Consider the following 24,716-nt stretch of genomic DNA (forward strand, 5'->3'; position numbering starts at 1 on the left):
TGGTCAACACATATGGTCCAAATCTGGACGACCCAGAGTTTTACATCCATCTCCTCGATGAAATTAGCCCGACAACGGACGTTTGGGTCTTGTGGGGAGGGGACCTCAACACTATTCTTGATACCACATTAGACAGGTCCTCAAGTAAACCAAGACCTCTCACTAAAGCGGCTAACGTTATACGTCAAGCTCAAGAGGAACTAACCCTGACCGATGCCTGGAGAGGGATCCATCCAACAGATAGACAATACACGTTCTATTCCTCAGTCCATGACACTGAATCCAGAATAGACTACTGGCTCATCTCGTCCCTTTTGATCAACTCAATCGAGTGCTGCGAAATCCTCCCTTGCACGCTCTCGGACCATTCCCCGGTCATAAGTGTCGTTTCCCAACATCAAACGCCCAGCAAAGCGATGGAGGATGCCCCCCCAACATATTAAAAGACCCGAACGTAGTAGAGGCACTACACACCGAGATAGAGGAATTCTTCCAACTGAACAAAGGTTCCGTGGACAATTGGGCAACCATATGGGAAACATTTAAGGTATGGGTACGGGGCAACTTGATGTCCAAAACTACTGGTCTCCTTAAATCCGTTAGAACCGAATTTAATGATACCGAAACACTTTTGAAAGCACTTGAGACTGACTACAGTATAACTCACGACAAGCACACGCTGGCCAATATTAATACACACCTCCAAACTTTCAACGACTTTGCAGCCAAAGAACAACAATACATGGCCACCCCAATCAGGGCACTACATTCGGGGAGGGCAACAGAGCGAGACACCACCTGGCACACATACTACAAAACGAATATAACCATACCCCGATCACAAGCATCCTGACAGATGAGGGAATAGTCGTACACGGGGAGGAAGAAATAAACACTGAGTTTGCAGAATACTACAACAACCTCTACGCCAACCATGACATATGCACACAAGAAGATATAAAGACATATTTGAGTAAGATCGCTCTCCCTAGGCTATCATTAGAAGACAACTGGGCCCTTGAACAGTCAATAACGAGCGATGAAATTGCCGAGGCGATTAAACAATTAGAAGCAGGCAAATCTCCGCGGCCTGACGGCCTGAATGCTGATCTATATAAGGCATACTCCTCAATACTCGCCCCGATACTAACCCTCGTATGGGAAGAGGCTATGAATGCTGGCTCACTCCCAGACACAATGTCAGACGCAGTCATAATGGTGCTTCTGAAACCCAGACGCCCACCCCATGAACGTTCCTCCTACCGCCCCCTGTCTTTGATTAATACAGACGCCAAAATGTATGCAAAGGTACTCGCCACTAGACTGTTGCCCAAAATGACTACCCTAATACATCCCGATCAGTGCGGTTTCATTCCAGCAAGATCCACGGCCCTAAACTTGCACAGGCTATTCAGCATCCTGGCACAGATCAAGCCGGAGGCACAAGAAGCATCCATATCACTAGACGCTGAGAAAGCGTTCAATTCGGTTTCATGGCTGTATATGTTCGAGGTCCTTCACAAATTCGGATTTGGCCCATACCTGATAGGGTGTGTCAAACTCCTTTACTCCTCACCCAAAGCCAGAGTTCTAACCAATCGAACCTTATCCAGCCATCTCACTTTACGCAGAGGTACCAGACAGGGATGCCCCTTCTCCCCCATCCTTTTTGCCCTTATGATAGAACCAGTGGCGGCTGCAATTAGAGCCTAGTAAGAACTGAGGGGTATAAAAATGGCCGGTGTATACCAAGCCATCTCACTATATGCAGACGACGCATTGTTGTATATTCGGGAACCAGAAAAGAACCTTTCCCCCATGTTGGCTGTGATAAGCGACTTCACCACACACTCAGGCTACAAAATCAACACCGCCAAATCTGAAATCTTCCCGTTAACACAAGCTATTATTTGCCCCACACACACACATGGTCTATCTTGGGCACCCGACTATATTAGGTATCTGGGAATCCTGGTCTCCCGTGACAAAACTTCCCTATGTATAGACAACTACGAATCCACAGTACAAACAATCTACTCCAAACTTCAAATTTGGACTAGACTCCCCATATCCCTCACTGGCCGTATAGCGGTACTCAAGATGACAGTACTCTCCAAGCTCCTTTACATTTTCTGCAATGTACCTATATGGCCGGGCAAACCTTTCTTCAACAATCTGCTGTCCATGGCTACCTCTTTTGTGTGGAACGGAGGAACCAATAGGATGAAATGGGACAAGTTGCTTGAACCCTACGAAATGGGAGGCTTTGCCGCCCCCAACTTCGAGCTGTGTTATCATGTGGCACAGGCACATTATGCTAAATACTGGCAAGACCCCTCGGATAGAACACCACACATACCTATCGAGCGACCTTCGGTCCGCCCAACTGACCTGAGATCTGTAATATTTGTAAAATCCCACAAAGACGACTGCAGGTTCGATCCAGCTTCTTGCACAATTGCAGCATGGGTCGCAATTAACAAGCAGCTCCACATAGATACCCCCTATGACTCCCAGGCCCCGCTCTGGAACTTCCCAGGTATTAAACCAACATACGATATCGGCATACAGAAAAACTGGATCCCAGAATACGAACTTAAAATGAAAACTATGTTCCCAAATGGTAAATTCGTAACCCCAGAAGATTTCGCAGTCACGGTAGGGAGAAACCAACTGATCACTCTACAATTCCACCGCATGAAAGCGGCGTTCAAGAAACAGTGACCAACATTCCCAGATGAACCCCCCCGAACACGCATGTTACCAGTCATTATATTCACAGGCGGGCACCGGGGTATCCAAACTATACAATATAGTCCAAACACACACGAAATCACTGAACAACATCAAGACTTCGTGGGAAAAGGACATGGGCATAACAATTGAGACGGGGAAATGGTGCAGATACTGGGCCTCATTACACGGTAGGCGGTAACCATGGCGCTATTAGCGCCATGGTTGCCGCTGGTATTTTACCGTGTCCACCTTGGTGAATGGCGGAATTACCGCCCTACTCCAGGGTGAGCGGGGCGGTAATTCCCCATTCACCAAGGCACTTCCCCATTCCCATTTTTGCCCCATAGGGTTCAATGGGAATGGGCAAGGAGGCAATTACGGTACCGCAAATTGCGGTACCGTAATTAGCACCAAGGTCCCTTTGCGAGCCCGTTCCTTAACGGCTGGTAAAGCCAGCCATTAAGGTCGGGTCCCGCAAAGGGACCTCGTATTAAGGCGGTAAGGGTCTACCGGTACCGGTGCCCTTACCGGTACCGGTAAACCCTTACCGCCTAGCGTGTAATGAGGCCCACTGCCTCCTTTCTAAGAAGGTCTCACTAAACGCAGGCCTAAGACTAATACAATTCAAGATCCTAAATAAGCTAGACTTTACTCCAGCAAAAATGGCAAAGTTTCATAATACCTTGTCCGACAGCTGCCCGAAATGCCATATTCCCTGTGCGGACTCTTTCCATATGTACTGAGCCTGTCCCCTGATAGCTGGATTCTGGCGTGACGTGGCAAACATCCTGGAGGAAATGACACAAATCCCTGCACACCTCAACCCTCCAAAATACCTGTTCGGCGACATCGGAAAAGTCCCAGAAAAAACAAGGAGATTATTTAATGTTGCCTGCGCAGTAGCAAAGACATGCATCCGTCAGAAATGGAAGAGCAGCCATACCCCGAGCATAGAACAATTCCTCACAGTCTTGACCTGCGTAAATCAATGTGAAGAAAACTATGTAGGAATGGTGCCTGCACCATGCAAACCAAAAGACATTTGGACATTGTTCAGAGCATACCTAGGCGGTGCCCCATCAGACATGGACCACTCAGACAGTGAATGAACGCACGAAACAACTTACCATGCTGTTACCCAAATGCAATTTTACACTATGCATATATGCGGATATACACACCTGATGTATGAAATTGAAGGGGGATGAGGGTTATTATTGTGAAAATATATATACCTGTCATGTAGATGGGAAACTGCAGCGAGCGTGATGTGACATGCAAACCAAAAATAAAGTTATTAAAAAAAAAGAAATCCCAACTAGTCACCTAAGACTCGCCACACTTACCAGACAGCCCCAACTTCAACATACAACAATGGAGACCTGCACACAAGCCATCATTGCTGCTGGATGCAAATTAAAGCTAGTGCGCTCTAACGAAACTGATAACAAATCAAGGGGGGATGGGACACTAGCCAAACTCAAAACAAACAGGAAATAAGCTCACTACCAAAAGGAGTGTAAAGGTCACTGTGCTGCCCCAGTCTACTAAGGAAACAACATCATTGCCACCACTTGAAGTATTGAATGGATCTAGCTCTGCTGTCCTTTGTAGTCCTCCAGGGTGGGCTCTAGGACCCATCACTCTCCCAGGACTGTGACAGTGGTTCTTTGGCCCACTTTGTAAAGAAATCATATCTCTGGGAAGGATTCCTGTTCCCCTCTTCTGAATGATTGTTAGCTACCTCTTTCCCTCATCACTGTGGCTGTGCGAAAAATATTTGTTTTGCCCTCATTAAAGTGAATGGCACAATTTGGTCCCAATATTGAAGCTTAAGAAGACACCGAGAGAGTCAGACCCACAAATACATGTGAACAGTGGAGCACCGAAACCGAACAACATTGATTCTCTTGCTCCAGCCTTGGCCGACCTCTGCAACCTCTCTTTCGCCACTGGAGTTTTCCCCACGTCTCTCAAGCACTCTCTTGTGCAAACTCTGCTCAATAAACCCTCTGCTGACCCTTTTATCCCGGCAAACTATCGCCCGATCTCTATCACTCCTTTCCTGGGCAAACGTCTGGAGAAATTAGCTATCTCTCAGCTTACCCTCCATACTGAATCTTTTGGTTGTCTCCATGACCATAATTCTGGCTTTAGAGCATCCAGAGGCACGGAAACTGCTCCTCTGAACACGCGTGAAGACCTGATTTCAAATCTTGACTCTAACTCTCCCTCTGTCCTCATTCTTCTCGATCTCTCTTCTGCCTTTGACACTGTAAACCACAGCATCCTGATCTCCCATATCTGTGATACCCTGGGCATCACAGATCGGTCCCTGGTGTGGCTTGCCTCCTTTCACTCTGACAGTCCTTCCCAGGTGGAACTTGAGTCCTTTCTCTCCTCTATCACTCTCTCCACATGTGGTATCCCCCTGTAATCTAACTTATCCATGTGGTTCTTCAATGTCCACATGGCCCCTCTGGCCCACTTGATCTCTACTGTCACCTCTAACTTTCAGTGGTATGAGGATGACAAACAGCTCTCCTACAGATTACCCTGAGCCTCACCCTCCTCCTTGCTCATTCCTGACCGTCTGTCCACAATTCAGTCTTGGTGTGCCGCCAACAATCTCTGACTCAATTCCAGTAAGACAGAGATCCTCCTCATTGGGACCCCTGCCCCGCTTTCCCAATTTCCCACTGGCCAGCCTCCCTTGGCCCTCCGCCCTCACCTGCTAGTGAGACAAAAAACCTGGGGTTCATTACCGACTCCACTTTCTCCTTCTCTTCTCACATCTCGAACACCACTAAAAAGTCCCACTACCAGCTGCACCTCCTCAGAGGTATTCTACCTTTTCTCACCTTTCCCCAAAGGATCACCATCTCCAGAGCCCTGATTCTCTCTAGGCTGGACTACTGAAACAGCCTATTTCTCAATCTGCCTACTTCTACTTTCCGCCCACTGCAACTCATCCAGAACACAACCACAAGATTTATCCTTGGCCTCAGATCCAGGGACCGCATCTCTCTGGTGCTGAAATCCCTCCACTGGCTCCCCATGGATGCCAGGATCAAGTTCAAGACCCTCTGCATAGTCCACAAGGCTTTCTGGGGCCGGAGCCCGCACTATCTTCAACACTTTCTTCCTAAATATTCTCCTTCTAGAGTCCTCCGCTCAGCCTCCTCCAACTCTCTGTGGGTGAGCCATTTCTCCAAGCAGAGATTTGGGGGTAGATCTTTATCCTCTGCTGGTACCTCCCTCTGGAACAGACTCCCTGCCTCTCTCAGCCTTGAGCCGGATCAAATGCCACTAATCCATGACCCCAAATATAATGGGCCTCATTACAAGTTTGGTGATACCTTGGTGATAAATCCGCAGCGATATCACCACAACAGATTTACCGTTACCACCACTTGTTCCGGAGGAATTTCCTCCAAATTACAACTGGCGATATGGCAGTGTTAGTCACGATTTATGTAGTCCATAGGGCTCTCCTGGGATTTCAAATTGCAGTATTTTGGCAGTAAGGATTCAGAATTACCTCCAGCATTTTGCTGGACACTTTTCCTCCACCTTACCACCAAACGCATAGTTCGGCAGCACGGTAATGCAGCAGTAAAACCACCGTTTTTGTCCACACCGCTGAAATCATAACGAGACCCAATGGCTTTACCTATCTGGAAGCTTTACTGGATCTACGTCTCCCACTCCAAAAAGAATCTTGCGGCACTATGGAAATAGAAAAGGGACTTTGGGAGCTCTATTTGCTATTTCCATGGAAGACATACTGTCCATACATAGTTCTTTTATTAATAGAAAAAAAACAGCTTGTTTAGAATAACATTAGCATCCATGATATTATCGTAGGGTGTCAATAACCATCATTCTCCTGGCAGCGGGCCATATCAGGTGGTGGGGCTGCATGCTCAATCCCGTTAACTCATGCTTTCAAAATTAGCCGAAGGCAAAGAAAGACAAAACCAAGAGCCCACGTCCAACATATATCTCTCTTACTATATGGTATGATATGGTCATTAGAATTATAAAGCACAAAGGGCCTCATTACGACTCAGGCGGTAAGGGGTTTAGGGCGGCGTAAACAGCGCCGACCCTTACCGCCTGATTCCGAGGTCCCTTAGCGCCATGGAGGTTTTAACACCTGCTTTTAGCAGGTGTTAAAATCCATGGCGCTAAGGGACCTTGATGTTAATTACGCCACCGTAATTTACGGTGGCGTAATTAACGCCTTCCCCACTCCCATTATGCCCTATCGGGCAAAAATGGGAATGGGGAAGGGTAAATGGGGATTGGGGACTTACCGCCCCGCCAACCTCGGAATGGGGCGGTAAGTCCGCCAACCACCATGGCGTACACATAGTTTACGCCATGGTGGTAAAGGTACGACCCAGGCGGTAACTTACCGCCTGGGTCGTAATGACCCCCAAAACATATTGCCTCAGCGGAGGCTTCATGGCGCTAAAATCTCTTCAGAAATTATTATTACCACACACACTGGTAATAAATCTTGTATAGAGTATTGCTGACAATCAAGGAAACAGAAAGTTTTTCAGCGTGTGTCTGAACTCCATGTGACTGGCTTTAAATAGAATAGGCTGTGGCAATGTATTCCAGAGCTGTGCTGCCTTTACTGAAAAGGATCATTTGACCTTGTAGTCCAGCAGATGAAGACCGAAGCAGTCTTGTGGGCTTATAAACATACGAGGTAGCCCTTTAAGGACTGGCAAAATATGATTAAGATGACCCAAATAACAGAACCAGCTGATGTATTTTGTTTATATTGGAGGTGTGTAAATGGTTCTCACAAATACGAGGTGATAGTGAAACAACCCAAACCAACCAAGGAGGTTTTCTCCACCTGAGAACATGTTTTAAATAATGGGTTAAAATGGCGTATTTCAAAGCACACTTTCTGGGAAAAATTGAGCAAAAAGCCACAAAGTTTGCAATCGGTTTTGAAGGGTAACTCATGAAAAATCCAAAAGATGCAAGTCACCAAGAGTACACAGGAGCATTTTCTAGTTAATTTTCCCACGATATAGGGCAGTATAAAAACATGTTCATGCTGGCTGTGCCCACACATGTCAATTCTGGTTGCACCAATAGACCAATACATCATTTACCTATACAAGTTTCTATTCGTGTTTGGTTTGCACAAAATGCCAGCAATAATACTATAAAAAAGCATGTCCATTCTGTCATTACATGCCTATAGCCCCACATTTGTTGGCTTTGACAGTAAAAGTGCCATGCCACGAAGACATAGCAGCCTGCCTGCACCAATGTAGCCAAGTATGGCCACTGAATAACAATTATTATTTCTTCATCAGCCTTGATGCCCAGTAAAGAATGCAATGCTACAGGAAGAAAGTTTGTCCAGAATAGAAGCCCCAAGGTAGCCCAGTTGAGTCACCATATCATGTGTCCTGGACATTATCATCTGCCCATCTAACATCATGACCACGGAACTCTGCTGCATCTGATCCCTTGCTGGGCTTTTCTACATCAATGCTGAGCGGGCTGCTCCGCACCAACATGGTCGCTGTGGCGTCCGCAATGCCGCCATGACTTTCCACAAGGCAATGCCCGCCTCCGTTGTATGCGGATTGGCCGAGGCATCCTATTTACCGTTCCAGCTCAGGAAGCCAGCAGGTGAAGTCAGCACCCTCTAAGTGCCCCATTTAAGGGTTATGTTGCAGCTCCTGTCTGGGCCTGTCAAGGCCAGGAGGGCTTCCGCTACTCCTAACACCTAGCTTTATGAGTATTTTTCCATGTGTTCGCACCATCTCTCCTTCTCATGTGTTCTAAGGTAAGCTTTCTGCCTGCTTTCTACATCCACTCAGCTCACCTTGCCCTTTTCCTCATCCATGCCCCCACTTGGCCAGTTGACACCCCCAAAATATTCCCCTCAGGTTTGCGTCCATCCAAGTCTGCTTGTGACGGATGCTGTGTCAGAACCTCCTCCTCCTTGTTCCTACTAGCGCTTGCCGGTATGGCTGATCCTGCCCTCCCCTGCCCCCTTCTCCATACTGTTGACCTGTCCCTGCTGTCACCCCCACCTCTCCTACCCCTATGAGCATAGTCTTACATGGAGAATCTGACTACCCTTCAACGCACAAGTTCTGAGTCATTAAACGCAGCCACACAGCACCACATAGTAAGGCTCTGTTGGTCTGTCTACCCTCTTGATCATCGCTTTGCATATCAGCCTCACGCACCTCGTGGTGAGGCTTTTTCAATCTGTGCACCCACGATACTGCTCCTTACCTTTCTGGTCTTGCTGCGTCTTGTACCTTACCTACTTTTAACCAGAGGATTGACACTCTCAGCCCCGCGCTGCACTACCTATGTGCACCTGCCTATTTGATGTAGCGCCTATGACCATGAGGTGAGGCTTTCCCAAATTGTGCACCCATCCTAATGTGCATCTTATCAATTTTGTTGCATTTAACCTACTTGTGCCTACATACTTGATGTAGCCCCCCTCGCCACAAGGTGAGGCACACACTACCATGTTGTTCTTCATTTCCAGCTGTGTGCTGTGCTTGAACCTGTTCACTTTGCACTTAATGTACCATTCTCCTCCCTCCCTCCTTAACATTTGTCCTCCCTCCCTGACCTGCACTTCCCCTCATCCGCCACTCCCCTGCTTTTCATTTTACAGCACTGGCATGATCCGAATGTCTCAAGGTCTAGTAGGAACGTTTTTGTTTGTTTTTCTTCAGCCTTGTCCCTCCCCCTCCTTTGTCTTGATGCGCCTTGAAACAGCATTTGCTGTCTAGGCGCATTATAAATACCCAATAAATAAATACAATGTTTGCTTTACTCCTGATGCCCAGTAAAGAAAGGTCATGCCACAGAAAGGAAATATAGCCAGGCTGGCTGTGCCTAAAAAGGCCAGTCTAGCCTGGTAACAACACTGATCATGTTAGCTTTACACTTGGTGCCCAGTACAAAATGCCATGCAACCATAAGCAAATGAAGCCAGACTGGCTACATCAAAGTCAGCCAGTCTAGCCACTTAATAACACTCATCATATTTGCTTTACTCTTGATGGCCAATACAAATTGACATATCATAGTAAGAAAATAAAGCCAGACTGGCTACACCAAAGTAGGCCAGTCTAGCCACGTAATGGCACATTTCATGTTTGATTTACCATTGATGCCCAGTACAAAATGGTAAGCCACAGTAATACTGTGTCCAGGTGCCTGTCAAATGAACACCCTCCCCCCACCCGGATAATAAGGAACAATGCAGCATTACAGTGGCCCCAATAGAACAAGTCTGACATTTTGCAATCAGCCAGAAATAGGTAAATGGCTTAAAAAATGATTCCCAGCACTACATTTATCATTCACAGTTTTTTGAGTCAGAGCGCAGGAGCTACGAATCTCTTAAGATGAACTTCAGACACTTGTCAAATCTAGAAAACAACCCAAAATCCACCTCCTTTTGGATTTGGTCAGACAAATCATTTAGAAAAAGGCTTAATTGATGACGGCTTTATGTACGTTTACATTCTTAAACACCATATCCTTGGAGAGCATTAAGAACATGACAGACTTCGAAAGAAACCTCCAGGTGGTAAAGACACTATAGGAGTGCAGTGCCATTTGTCAACTCAGTCCAAATCAGCGTCTGAGCGATGCTCATTTGTATAGCTCACAGTTTAAGTGCCCATCTCAGACATGGGGCCAGCTAGGGCTTAGCAAGTTAGAAATGTCAAGGTAGGACCGACTCAACCCTTCTGCCTTACGAAGTCGATACCAATGAATTGGGTAAGAGTAAGACCTGTTATTAGCGTGTTTTGAATCTGGCATTAAGCAGTATTCAAAAACACAAATAATGTTTACTTTTAGCTGGACATGTGTTCGTCCAGAAGCAGATATGTCAATGGGCCTCATTACAACTCAGGCGTTAAGGGTTAACGCCGTCGTTAACCCTTAACGCCTGATTCCGATTTTACTGGCTGCTTTTAGCAGCCGTTAAAATCCATGGCGCTAAACCGCCTTGGTGCTAATTACGCCACCGTAATTTACGGTGGCGTAATTAACGCCTTCCCCACTCCCATTATGCCCAATGGGGCAAAAATGGGAATGGGGAAGGGTAAAATGGGAAATGGGGATTTACCGCCCCACTCACCTTGGAATGGGGCGGTAAATCCGCCATCCACCATGGTGTAAACATAGTTTACACCATGGTGGTAAAGTTGGCGTACTTACCGCCTGGGTCGTAATGACCCCCAATGTCTTTAGGGTGTGTTTTGACATCATCGAGGGGAGGGATATTTGCCAGGATGGAATGAGTCACGGGGACCAAACTATGACAATCGCCACAATTGGTGATTCTTAATGATTTAGGTAACCATTTGATATGATAGCTTATTTATAACGCAGAGGTTTCTAAGTGCAGACCCGGGGATTGAACCTGTGTTGCTCCATGTTGTCTTGTTTGCAAGGCGAGCACATTGCCCCTGAGCTATCCTCCCGAGAGGATAGTGCAGGGGCTTACTCCTAGCTCATCATCACTAGTACATGAATTGGAAGTAGGCTGATGTGGTCTTCCTGTGTCAGCTTTACTCATAGTAAGGAAGTGGAAGTGCAGGGCAACGGCACACATCCAGGTCTAGATTCATGAGAAAGCACACCAGGCATCCCTGGAGACAGTGGCCCTCATTACGAGGTTGGCGGAATGGGTTTACCGGCACCGCTAATGGTGCCGGTAAACCCATTCCGCCCTATCACGAGGTTTCCTCGCGGGACCCGCAATGGGCGCCTTGTAAAATCAGGCGTCCATACCGGGTCCTGCGAGGAGACCAGGGAGCTAACAACGGGCCCGTTATTAACGGGCCCGTTGTTAGCTCCATCCCCATTCCCATTGAGCCCTATGGGGGCTCGAATGGGAATGGGGATGGACCGGGTCCGGGTTCCCCGGACGAGGAATTACCGGGTCCGCCAAGGTTGGGATGGCCCGGTAAGTCCTCATTTGAGGATTTATGCGGTATGCGTAAGGAGGCAACCATGCCGCTAAAAGCGGCATGGTTACCTCCAACATCCTAATGAGGGCCAGTATCTTATTGTAAGAAGAAAACACTTAAGGAATCTAAGAAAATCTGGGGGTCATTCTGCAAACTCTTTAACACATACGTTTTGCAGAGGGGCAGCCATTTGTGGGACATGGCGTTTAATAGCTTTTAACTTGACTCATTACTATTTGCAGGGCTTGTGCTTAACCTCTTAGATATGTCTGTGGTCATATTCGAACTTTACTCGAGTCAAAATGAAATATCACATGGCGTGTTTTGCATCAACACTTTTGCAATGTTATTTGTTTGCATTGCCAGTGATGCATGTAATCAGTGTTGCTAATTTTTCAGGAAACAAACAAAGAGAGATATATCAAAGTGTTAGGGGTGGAGTAATTAGAAATGGTAGAGGGGTAAGAGAGCTTGCCACCCAATTTTGAAACAGGCACATTTACAGCTGGTAGCATGATACCAAGTCATCACTATAAATGCACAAGGAAGCAAAAGCATTGATGGAACCTTGCCGTTCCAGAAACAACGGTGCCAGTAAGCTTACTGGCACTGTTGTTTCCGGACCGGCAACGTACAACTCTGCTGGTGGGTGCCCTCCTGCTTGGCAGGTCTGACCTGCTGGGTGGACCGGCACCCGCCCACAGAGTTTCACGGAAGCACCGGCAACGTTATTACCAGTGTCAGTGTTTTCTATTGGACTCCATGGGAATGGGGAACAACATTGTACCAGCACTGAATTTCCGGCCGATGGTGTTGTAATACCCCAGTGTTAACGGCAAGTCAGGCGCCGGCAACTGTTTACGGGTCCGGCGGCTACTTGCCGGTTTTACCAGCATGGTTACTGCCGGACCCATAATGAGGCCCATGGTGTACATGAACCTATCTGATAAAAGGGAAAAGGAGTGGATATAGGAGTCGGTTTGTGTTTGGAGCTATACATGTATATCAATTGTACCTTTGGGTGTTCAGAGTTAGCAAGGTGAGCTTCTTGAGGCTGCATTAGGCAGGTGTGCTGCTCTTTCTCTGCACAGATTATGAAAGGGTTAACCAATCACTAATGCGATGGGCTGGAGTGGAGGTGCTTTAGTGATGTCTTGGGTAAAAAGATAGCAGGCGGAAACAGGAATGCTTGAAATCGTCTTCACAGATTGTACAACATGTATATAAAGTGCATCACAATGGAAGCCATGGAAAGCACCGATAAACGAAAATATCGAATAAGGGAAGCGGGGGGGGGGGGTGTGGGGATGTCCCCCGTTCCCCTTCTTCGACATTATGAGATTTCGCGGGTGGCCCCCGCTTTCCATTCATTATATGGAAAGCGGGGGACAATAAAGACTTTTAAAAAAGAGAAAGGGACCCCTGTGGAGTCAGTTCCCACCCATAATTGGGAGATGGAACTGTGTCGCAGGGAGAAGCCTGACGCGGAGAGGCGAATGCAGGTAAATGGAGGTATTTAGGGGTAATTATAAGGGGTGAAGGGGTAATGGCTGGAGGGGATAAGGGCATGCGAAATGTTCGATATGCGAAAATTTCAGCCTCGCTTAGTTCAACCACGATAAAATCGGATTCGATTTTACCACGGATATCCCACCACAATTGGAGTGCAAGCATGTTTGTAAAACTGGCATCGTTTGATGTCAATGTAAATACATGTTAACGATATAGATGTTTAAGGAGGGCCTAAAGTTTCAGCACTTGGAATTGCGGCGAATGGGGTCAGGTCTGGGTATGAGGTGCCTGCGACAACGTCCCAAGATGTTCCCTTTGTAACCCTGAAAATATTAGTGGCTTTGATGCTAAGGCTGTTTGAGGAATTCTAGCGAGGGCAAGTAGGAATGGCGAAGCATGGCGGTTCACTTCTGGAGTTGGTTCCTCCAGAGATGCAAGCGACCAGTTTTACTCTAAAGACTATGAAGTGAGCTTGGTAATAAACAGGAGGGGTTTTTGCTCCTCCCGTGGTCATGCGCCCCCTGAGGCCCTGCGGCGAGGGGGCGGGGGGGCTTGAGGAAAGGAAAAGTGCCCAGCTTCCCCCGTCATGAACGGCAGGCGCTTCGCCAGCCCAAGGTGTCCTGCAGGGGCAGCCCGATCAGGAACACTTTCGGTTGGGGGAGTTTTAGCCTACGAAATAATTATGGAGACGGTGAAAACAAGGGGGAAGCAAGAAAATTGCGGTTGAGTCGGCTGGTCGCTGCATAAGAATAACAATGTAGACAATGCGTGTTTTTGCAGTGTTGACAATCATGAAGTAGATTTGAATTTAGTCTGATTGCTGTGTATGCATAATAAACCTGCGGCCTTTTAGGCCACAAAGAATAAGTGGACTCTGGACATCAGAGGCGTGGCTGGGGGGGGGGCTGAGGAGGCTATAGCCCCGGTTCTTTTGGTTGTAGCCCTGGATAGAAGCTCAGGGACTACAACCAAAAGGCTATAACTATCCCGAATCCCGCCAGTCCCGATATTAGCTTAACCCCTGATCTTTTCCAGACCTAGCAACACCCCTGCTGGACATATTTATTATACTGTGTGTGGCGGGTATGATAATCATGCAGGGGTGTGGGGATTATGGTCCAGGGAGCGGCCAAGTGCCTAGATTATGTCGGGGAAGCCGCTGCCTTTGTAATGGATTGAATCATGATTTTGCCGTCTTGTGACGAGTCAAACTGATTTTAGGCAACCAAATTGGGCCAGCCAATAAAAAACACACAGCAACAGCATCAATGCAAAACAAATGTAAAACATGAGAAATGTAAACTTGTGATTAAAAAACACGGTTTGCATAATGGCAATGTTTTAGAAAAAGCTGCTCTTGTGGTGAAACCCTTTTCCCCTTTTGTTTTCTTCCAGGCAACACCATGACGGTTTCCTACATGACCGGACTGACGCTTGGCTCCGCCGTCGCCTACTTTGCCTACCGCCTCACCAGCACGTCTCACAGTACGTGTTTCCACACTGCGACCTACAACAGCTCTTTCACGACAGGCTACTGAGTCCTGACCGGGCATTGTTCCTATCCAACGCTGAGGAGGAGGGGTGGTGTTGGGAGGAGGGGGTCGTCTCTCTGTTTGGGGAGCGGATGTATACGATCAACAGCCCCCTGTTTATCCAGTCTTGTGGCTTTGCAGACATTTGTTATGGTTTGAAATTGCATTTGTTCCTTGGATGCACTCATGGTATACTGTGGAGGCTGTAGAACCAAGCAGAGCCCTGGAGGCCGGGGACCTTCGGAGATCGAGCATCAGAACCAGGCCCATTGGATGCCGACTGCCTTTAAGAGCATGTTTTCAGGTGGAGCAGAATCCTTTGTGTATACGAGGCTTAGAGTAAACCAAAATGAATACAGCCAGGCAGAGGGAGGGGGTATGAAAAGAGGATTTTGGATGGGGGAGCTGTGAGTCACTTTGCTGCTAGAGATATCTGTGTTCATTTGACCGGTTTCTGATCCAGAGCTTTGCCTTCAGTGTCTCTAGAAGAAAGACTCAACCAGATTTAAGTGTTCAAACCCGTGCGAATCATGTATCTGGGCGCGTTGCAATGCATTAGAATCCAGGAGACCGCATCTCGTCCAGAGGAAAGCCAGAGAGAGCTCTACAAACAGCTACGATTTTTTGATTTTCACCTCAAATAAGCTCACTGATCATGTCCATCACCAGATTTAATTTGTCAAAAGCGCATTGCATTATTTAATCTGAAATCCCCTCACTCTTCCCTACGAGGACAATTTACAATTATGCTGAAAGCTAAATCAAATCGGTCATATTTAACTTGGTCAGATGTGTGGCATACAATTTCAATTTGGTGAATTGAAAGATAACCCTGGAAAGCATTGAGTTAATATTGATATATGGTAAAGCAGGACACTCTACTGAGTAGATCCAAGCACTCATAATCAGGAAGTGTGTTTTTGTGGGTATCTGGTCATTGCATCTAATGCCATTCCATCCAAATGTTTCCATCTAAAAAATGTGCATCGAATGCATATTTTTGGGGAGTAAAGGGTTAATTTTTGTTCAGGTGTATTTTAAAGGGTAAGAAAACAGGGTTTTGGGGGGGAAAAAGAAAATAAATGCATTTGGTGGACATTTTTTAGATGGAAAAATTTCGATGGAATGGCATTCAATGCAAAGACCATAAACCGTGTTTGTGTGTGTGTCAATGTGTGCATAGCTCTCAACCTTTTGTGTCACCAAGGCGGGTGAAAGTACCCGTTTTGATTTTTTTGGCGGGTGAGAGCCCATTGAAGTGAATGGGCATAGAGGGGAGGTGGCGGGCGAGTCAGCTCATTACAAGGCGGGTGACACCCACCAAAAGACTGTCAGTTGAGAGGTGTGTGTCTCAGAATTGGATTAGACAACGAATAGTCTGAGTGTATATCCTCCAAAAACATTTTACAAACAAAATGTTTTGAAAACTGTTCCCCTCTCTTAGTTATTTGGTATACTTCATTGCAGAGTAAGACCTGACGTTGCACGTCCATGTTGCTGCCTATCTCGCCCTGCATTCGTTTGTGGGTATCTTAGTGTGGGACCATTCTGACCCACTTTACCACCATCAATTTAAATCAGGTCAGCTGTCCACGCGCCACCAGGGATACATTAGAAGACCTTTTCACCGTATTGCTGGCTGTGACGGAGTGGCTTGTGCAAGCCAGGAATAGCGCTACTCGTGCAGGACATTATTGGAAAAGGTTCCTTTTGTTCTACCCATCAAATAAAAAAAATCTGGTAACCATTACTATGGACTATGGGAAAAAACAAAACTTTGGGGAAAATGTATGACCCATTCAACTCTCTGGGCCTCATTACGAGGTAGGAATGGTGCTATTAGCACCATGGCTACCCCCTTACCACATATCGGGTCCGGGTTCTCGGAATGGGTACTTACCGGGTCATTCCAACCTTGGAGGACCCGGTAACTCCCCATTCTGAGAACCATTCCCCAGTCCCATTCAAGCCCCCATAGGGCTCAATGGGAATGGGGAAGGAGCTAATAACGGACCCACTAATAGTGGACCCGTTATTAGCTCTCTGGTCCCTTAGCGGATCCTGCTAAGGGACCTCCTAATGCGGCGGTAAGGGGTTAACGGCAACGGCACCCTTACCGTTGCCGTTAACCCCTTACCGGCGATCTCGTAATGAGGACCTGTGTTTTTGTGTGTGATGCCAATGCAAAGGTGCACCTGCGCAGTTGTAATTACATTTCTTGATTTTTGGGCCAGTGTGAACAGTTGGATTCCTCTGCCCTTAGGCCTTCGCGTGTGTTTCCCCTAACAATTCCCTTTTGTTTCTCATTTTACAGTCCAATTTGTTCATGCTTCTTCCCTGCTTGAAGTACTGGACAACCACTGATTCCTTCCCTACCTCCTGACAGATACGCACTGCACCACAGCTGACTCCCTTCTTACAGATACGCACTGCACCACAGCTGACTCCCTCCTTACAGATATGCACTGCACCACCGCTGACTCCCTCCCTATCGCCTTAGAGATACGCACCGCACCACTGCTGGCTCCCTCCCTATCGCCCTAGAGATACGCACTGCACCACTGCTGGCTACCTCCTTACAGATACGCACTGCACCACCGCTGACTCCCTCCCTATCGCCCTATAGATATGCACCGCATTACCGCTGACTCCCTCCCTGCCACCTTAAAGTTATGCACTGCACCACTGCTGCCTCCCTCCTTGCAGATATGCACTGCACCACCGCTGACTCCCTCCCTATCGCCTTATACATACGCACCGCACCACTGCTGGCTCCCTCCCTATCGCCCTAGAGATACGCACTGCACCACTGCTGGCTACCTCCTTACAGATACGCACTGCACCACCGCTGACTCCCTCCCTATCGCCCTATAGATATGCACCGCACGACCGCTGACTCCCTCCCTACCACCTTAAAGATACGCACTGCACCACTGCTGCCTCCCTCCTTGCAGATATGCGCTGCACCACCGCTGACTCCCTCCCTATCGCCTTATACATACGCACCGCACCACTGCTGGCTCCCTCCCTATCGCCCTAGAGATACGCACTGCACCACTGCTGGCTACCTCCTTACAGATACGCACTGCACCACCGCTGACTCCCTCCCTATCGACCTATAGATATGCACCGCACGACCGCTGACTCCCTCCCTACCACCTTAAAGATACGCACTGCACCACTGCTGCCTCCCTCCTTGCAGATATGCACTGCACCACCGCTGACTCCCTCCCTATCGCCTTATACATACGCACCGCACCACTGCTGGCTCCCTCCCTATCGCCCTAGAGATACGCACTGCACCACTGCTGGCTACCTCCTTACAGATACGCACTGCACCACTGCTGCCTCCCTCCTTGCAGATATGCACTGCACCACTGCCGTCTCCCTCCCTATCGCCTTAGTATATTCCCAGTTTGAGAACAACTTTGATTGATGGCGTCATCATTTTCTAATCTGCGTAGCCAATATTACGCTTAAAGGTACATGTTTGCTAAAAGTACAAAACACCTACTAGTTTGAATTATTATTTATTCAAACCAATATAGATTGCAAGCAGCCTGTGTTTGGCAGGCAGCACCTTCATACTCACCAATGAACACAGTTGATATTAAAGAATACACCTCAAACCCTTTCAGCAGCACGGGTCTTCAATATGTTATTTCAAAGTGCCAATAAAAGTGCCAAAAACCAGTCCTGGACGCATGGCACCGGAGGCCCAAAACCCCACCTTGAATATGTCTAGGTCAGCAGCACCGGAAATGTCCTGGGCATTCTGCCAAGGTGAAGCAATCTCAAGATCCCCGCCATCTTAATTTAAAAACTCTGTATATTAAGGGGTTCAGTACAAAGCACTGCTCCCGCTTTCTAACCTGAAAGTATGATATTTAAATGGCCTGCACCCTGCACGTCGTTTTTGGGGTACGCAGTCACGTTCCTGTCCCCCAGAGGTTGCACTCACACGTTGTAGAAGCAGAGTAGCAGCAAACGGGGGCAAAAGGCATAGGACGTGTTGTGTTTCTCTTATACACTCAGTGTTTACTCAAGTGCGTATGAGGGCGATCAACATAACTTTAAAAATAACTGTGCCTCCCATCAACAAGAGAATGCATAATAGCAAGCCAGGGCATGCTGCCCACTAAAGATAATGCCCTCTCTTTCATCCTGTTGTGAAAAGACATGCCACCTTTGCACTTGCATCTGTCTTTGGAGAGGCACAATTGAACGGTGGGCAAGGGATTATGCAAACAGGAGACCCACCTGGTGTGTCCCATGCACAGTGGCACACTGAATTGCCCCAGGCAGGGGTAGGCAAGATGGTTTAGCCTACAGCTCTCATGACCTCTGACACTAGCGGCTAGGGCTGATGGGTGTTGTAGGCCAAAATGCCTGGAGAGTTGTCTTCCCCTGACCTATCCAGCGGCGGCCCCAGACATTTTTCATAGGGGTGGCCTGATGAGGTCACTGCGGTGGCACACTGAAACAAAAGCCTAATAGGCAGACCAGTGGTGGCGGTGGCCAGCGCTTTTGTTAGGGTGGCCATGGCCCCCCTTGGCTACCCCTTGGTGGCGCCTCTGCCGATGGCATGTAGATCTCTGCAGGTTTTCCTATGAAACTCCTTGAAAGCCTGTGTCAGCTCAACTCTTTTCACCATATGCTTTGAATTTGCTCCGATGCTTGTCGGTTCACCCCGACATCGAGGCGCCTCAGAGTGTGATTTATCACTGCTCCTCTACGACCGGCGGTGTGCTCGATTCAGCATTGCAGAAATCTGTCTTGTCCTTCTCTCTTGCTTGCCTCACTGACTTGACTAAAAACATCCCCAGGGATCCAGGCACACTTGCCGGCAGCAGTCTCTTGCTGGTCAACCTGCTACGTCTTTCTTGCTGATCAGAATTGCCAAGTCGTAGGAAGAGCGCCTCAAAGAGCCGGCAAGCGCTTTCACAAATATGTGTTTTTGCTTTCTCTGGTTTATAACAAAGAAGAACCTAGGTGGAACCACACACCCAGAATTGTAGCATATCCCTTCTTAGCAGCTTCTGCGTCAGTAACATGTTTGGAAACAGCCACCTAGAGGAACATAAAATGGCCCCATTACGAATGACGGCTTAGTCTCCAAAGATGGGACCTTCTGGTGTGATACCAATATACAAAATGTCTTAGAGCATATTTGTCGAAATCGGTAAGGAATTGTCTTTCTAGAAATTTGAATTTCTCCTACCGTTTGGACATTGACCTATTAAATAGTAAAGTCCAGATATGTTTTCATGATAAAACTAAATGAGAAGTCTAAAACATTTGGCTCTACAAACGTTTTGGACCAAAAAGTCCCATTAGCACTAGCCAGCACAGTCAATGGCAAGTGATCAAGGGGGTCTTAGTCCAAACCAATTGGAGAGCCACAAAAGCATTTGTATGAGAAGAAGCTCCAGGTGATGACTTCTAGTGTCTATTATTTACATATTTGCAAGATTTTCTGGAAACCAATCTGGATTTCACTAGATGGTGTCTGAAAGGGGCCAGTCCTATTGTCTCCTCAAGGTAGACTCCTCAATTTTCTGAAGGAAGCCGGCACGTAAAGAAATCCTTCAAAAAACCTGAACCTGTGTAAAGCTAAATTTCTGTTCTCTGTTTACCATAAGATGTTTGACTTTTCAAGAATGTAGACATGTGTTGAATGTGCAGTTCCGCGGTACTCTTAGGCTGGACTCTAGCTTTCTATAAGGCGGCCATCAAACACGCTGGTGGAAAAGATGTGGAAGGGGACGAGGCTGATTCCCGCTGACATGGGCCAACAAGAGCAGACATTCATTCTAGCTCGCTAGGACGCAAACTGTGATTGTGTGTGCCAGAGCGTTCATGTCTGTCCACGTGTGTGCACGCGCACGCCTTCAGAAGGGTTGAACTCTTTCCGTTTCCGTTCACAGGAAAATAAGAGCGGTTGGCAGCAGGATGGGGCGAGTTTAGGAGTCTGGCAAGTGACTCTGTGGGATGAGTTTCTGTGCCCTCAGTCGTCCACTCGTGCTCACTCTCTCCCTTCACATTACTGTGTCTTGGTATTCACCTGGATGTCATCTATTTTGTTGCTTAATAAACATTTTCTAAATGGTTAAACAGGTCCGTTGTGATTTCTTTCATGAAGTGTCTTACAAAAGTGCCTCTCCAGAAACAAAGATAGAAATGAGTCATCTGCAACAGGGTTATTGGTAAACTGACTTCAAAAGGTCCTGAACTGGGTTTTCATTTGCCAGAGCAATCCATTCTTTTTATCTTTTTTAACTTTTAAATAAACGCTGGGGGAGAGAGTATGGTCAATAAGGTGGGCACAATCCATCAGCGGACACCTTAAACCTCCTTGTCCCATCTCCTGACACTCCACCATTGTTCCTCACCCAAATCGCATTGGAGTCTCAGTTTTCACCCTGGTCTCGAGCACATGCTCCCACTTCGTTGCTGCCCTGGAAATGTTCATGTGACTTACTCCCTTGACTATTCTCCAATGTGGCCATCTTGTTTTGAGGGTTTTATCAAGGGAAATTGGGCATGCGCAATAGTCAGAATCTCAATTTACCCTCAAAATAAATCCCAATACCTGTCAGCACCCTGTAATGAGCACCGAAACACTGCTAGTTGGGAGAAACAGGGCCAGGACTGGTAGCCTGTTATCAGCTCCGTCCACTCCAAATAGTGGCGTTTATCGCTGTATTGAGCAAATTGGACTTAAGCAGCGGATTACAAGGATTTGTAAATCGAAAGCAGGGGACTAGGAAAGTGGTGTCCCACTGACATGGCCTGATGTGGTGTCTCTGCCCACACCACTACCTGGATTGATAAAGGCCTGTATTTAAGTACAGATGCTGATTGGATGGTGCCCACGCGTGATAGGGCAGCAGGGTATGTGTGAGCAGCTCTATGAGCAGAATATTAAGACAAGAACCTGCTCTCATTCATTAGCTCTGTAGGAATCTGTACAATGCTGCATACGCCCTTAAGGTCCGAGAGGTATAAATAGAAGTGGCAGTAGTTGGTAAGAACCCCCACTTCAATACCGCCACTCATTAAAGAAGGGGGGAAATACAATCGTATAGTAAAATCTGACAGTCATTTTACCACTGGTGGTAAATTAGCTACACACACTAAGACCCTTTAAAGAAGGAAACAGGATGAGGTCTGAACTGGCCAATCAAAGTCCAGAGCCCACTGCTTGCATTTTTTATGCCGCTAAATATTTTATGCCACAATATACTGGAGGGTCTGCCTAACAAAAGGTACAAGGAGCCCCAAAAAATGTCTGTTGCAGTGTGGATAGATTGCGGAGCGGGAAAGAGACATAACGCGCTAACAGCATCATTTTAAATGCGCTGGCGCAGGAAATGCTTGCATACAATCAAGGCATAATGCTTTTATACATCCATTTGCCACTATGCCCCATTTTCCTGCAGTGACAAGACATAGGAGGGGTACGGATGCAAGTGTACAACGAATGGATTCCTGGGATTCACCTTGATTTCGCACCTGCAGGCAGATTCCATAGGAATCCATTAATAAATGCTGCCTTCAAAGCATAATATGCAGGCAAAATGTATTTATTCCCAAAACAGAGAGCATATGTGAGAATGCAGGTGCTTCCGCTTGGTGGTCCTCTTCACGTCTGCACTCCGCTTTAGGAATGTTTAAAATTGCAAGCAGGGGACCCAACGGCGGGCTATTGCAAATATTGGTAGCCCCGAAAGGGCAGTATTGCAAAAGCTTTGCACCAATGCAGGTGTAAATAGAACTATGGCAAAAATAGCTGTAGTGCAAAAATCATGCTCTTGGAATGCATATTTGCACCAGGACAAAGGGCTGTGACTTGGGTAAACATTTCCCTGCTTCAAAAATCCAAAGAACACACTTTTTACACTAGGAAAATGCATGCCCTAGTGGTAATTGTGACGGTGCAACATTTCTGTAAATCCTAATTCTAAGCTATGCACGTTGTTTCATTGTGTGGGTGTGAATACTTTACAGTGAGTGAGACTAGGTGTGAATGAAAGAATTGCAACTGGCATTGCGGGAGTGTCAAACTAATTTGACCTGACTGCTTTCATAAGTTATGTTATGTTATAGGATATTTATACCATGCACTATCAACACCTGAGCGGTCCCCTGTCGCACTGGCGGATCTGAAAAGCAAGACGGTAAGGGCTGGGGTGAGTTAGTAGGACTGAGCGGGAAAAAAAGCACAAAAGCTGTGATGTGCTGTTGGCAGCTTCAGTTCGGTTCACACCATTCACTGAGCATAAATGCGCATTTTCAATCAGTAGTTGTCATGTGCTGTTGTGCGAGGCTATGTGTGGTTTGTTTTGTTATTGTGGTGTGAAGTGCGTGTGGTTTGTTGTGCTGTAGAGGTATGGTTGTGTTTAGAGTTTGAGAGGTGAAAGCAGATGTCATGACCACTGTGAGGGGGCACAAGTTGTGCCACAAGCAGGCTCCCACGAGAACCCTGAGGGCCTTAAAAGCACTGCAAAAGGGCTCCTGGAGACAGTCCTGGCGCCTTTGGCACCAGGCTCATATGTAGGAAGGAAGGGCTGTTCAAGCTAGGTCCCATTTATGTACATGGGCCTTTAAATCCAACATGGAAGCGGCCACGCAGTCTAGTTCTCAGAACAAAGCCATGCGGTCTAGTGTTTTGGGTGTGGCAGGCCTGAAACTACTTTCCCTGGTCCTACTTTACCTGGGCTATATAAACCGCACCCTGACTGCAGAACACGCTTCGTGTTATTCTGCAACCCTCAGCGTGGCGCTCACCGTGTCCAGCTCCTGGTCTTCAGCATCTTCCTGTAATCCTGCAAGGAAAAGAACAAGATTATTCTGTCCTACCTGAGAAAACACCATCCAGCACTCAGCATCTCAACTGGGCTGCAATCTGTGGAAACCGAGAGAAGAAGAAACATCACTCACCTGTGAGTACTAGCTTAATGATTTCCGGCGAACCGCTACCACAGCTGCTGTTCGAACATTGCGGCCTGCAATAACGAGAAAGGAAAAATCAATATTAGAACACGCGCTTCCAAAACATCTCATTACATCAGTCTTACCTGAATTCAATTGCGCTATGCCACGCTTCCATCCGGAAAAGCACAGCAACATCTGCAAAGGAAAAGAGACATATTCAGGTTCGCTTTCAATATTAAACAACCGCACAGCGCTGTACTTACCTTAACGGATTCCGGGGACCTATTTTTCATCGCGCTCTCATCCACTCGCAGCACCACACCGGCCTGTGAGGAGAAGAAGAAGAAAACGCAGGTTAGCTTTAAAAGACAATAAAGGCGCTGCGCTTCACGCTTTCTCTTACCTAGAAAACGTGCCTCTCCATCGGCACGCGAGCATCAAGACCTTCGCACCAGAAAAGAAGGAGATAAAGACATTAACGAATTCCCACCATAAACAGAACAAAGACTTACAATTAACAAACCTACCTGCCTACCACCAGATTCGGGGTCACAGCAGGCCTGGGCCCAAGGAAGGCATACTGCACCAGTGAAGCAACTCGGGCAGCTCGCCAACAAACGTCAAGCACCCCTGCACAAGAAACGCAGGATGGATAGCTCACCCTACAAATAACTAAGATGAGGAAAGAACCCAGTGGGAAGGGAATTGGTCAGAGGGAGGTGGGAGATTCACCCATTAGAGACAGTTATCACAAATCCTCCCTTCTGTAATTGCAGATTCATTATTCAGCATTGGGCAACTACGCATCCAGGGTTCCAGATCTCAGAGCCTTCCAGACACCCCTGGGGATATCTGGTGAGTGTAACAGAACACAAAGCCTTTTAACCTTATCCACCTGGGCGTCATGTGAAACTGATCAGTTAGCCCATCTTTTGGGACAATTACGTGCTGAGGTACACACAGCCCGGCAGGAAACCAATGCCTTAAAATGAGAGTTAAT

The 24,716-nt window shown here is 47.2% G+C and overlaps 1 protein-coding gene across 8 annotated transcripts in view; it reads left to right on the forward strand.

Annotated features, from left to right (window-relative positions):
* The window catches only part of SLC29A4 (solute carrier family 29 member 4), a 301,784-nt gene extending 280,891 nt beyond the window's left edge, over window positions 1–20,893 (forward strand). For 7 of the 8 annotated variants that reach the window (XM_069645524.1, XM_069645525.1, XM_069645526.1 and 4 more), the window contains one exon: window positions 14,643–20,893. In XM_069645524.1, the coding sequence (XP_069501625.1) occupies window positions 14,643–14,785 (143 nt within the window). In that variant the 3' untranslated portion in view covers window positions 14,786–20,893. The remainder of the gene's footprint in view (window positions 1–14,642) is intronic. The other variant, XM_069645528.1, reaches the window with a different exon arrangement.
* Window positions 20,894–24,716: the final 3,823 nt, after the last annotated feature.

The sequence above is a fragment of the Ambystoma mexicanum genome, chromosome 2p (assembly GCF_040938575.1).
Source record: "Ambystoma mexicanum isolate Mex_15411 chromosome 2p, UKY_AmexF1_1, whole genome shotgun sequence".
NCBI classification, from domain to species: Eukaryota; Metazoa; Chordata; class Amphibia; order Caudata; family Ambystomatidae; genus Ambystoma; species Ambystoma mexicanum.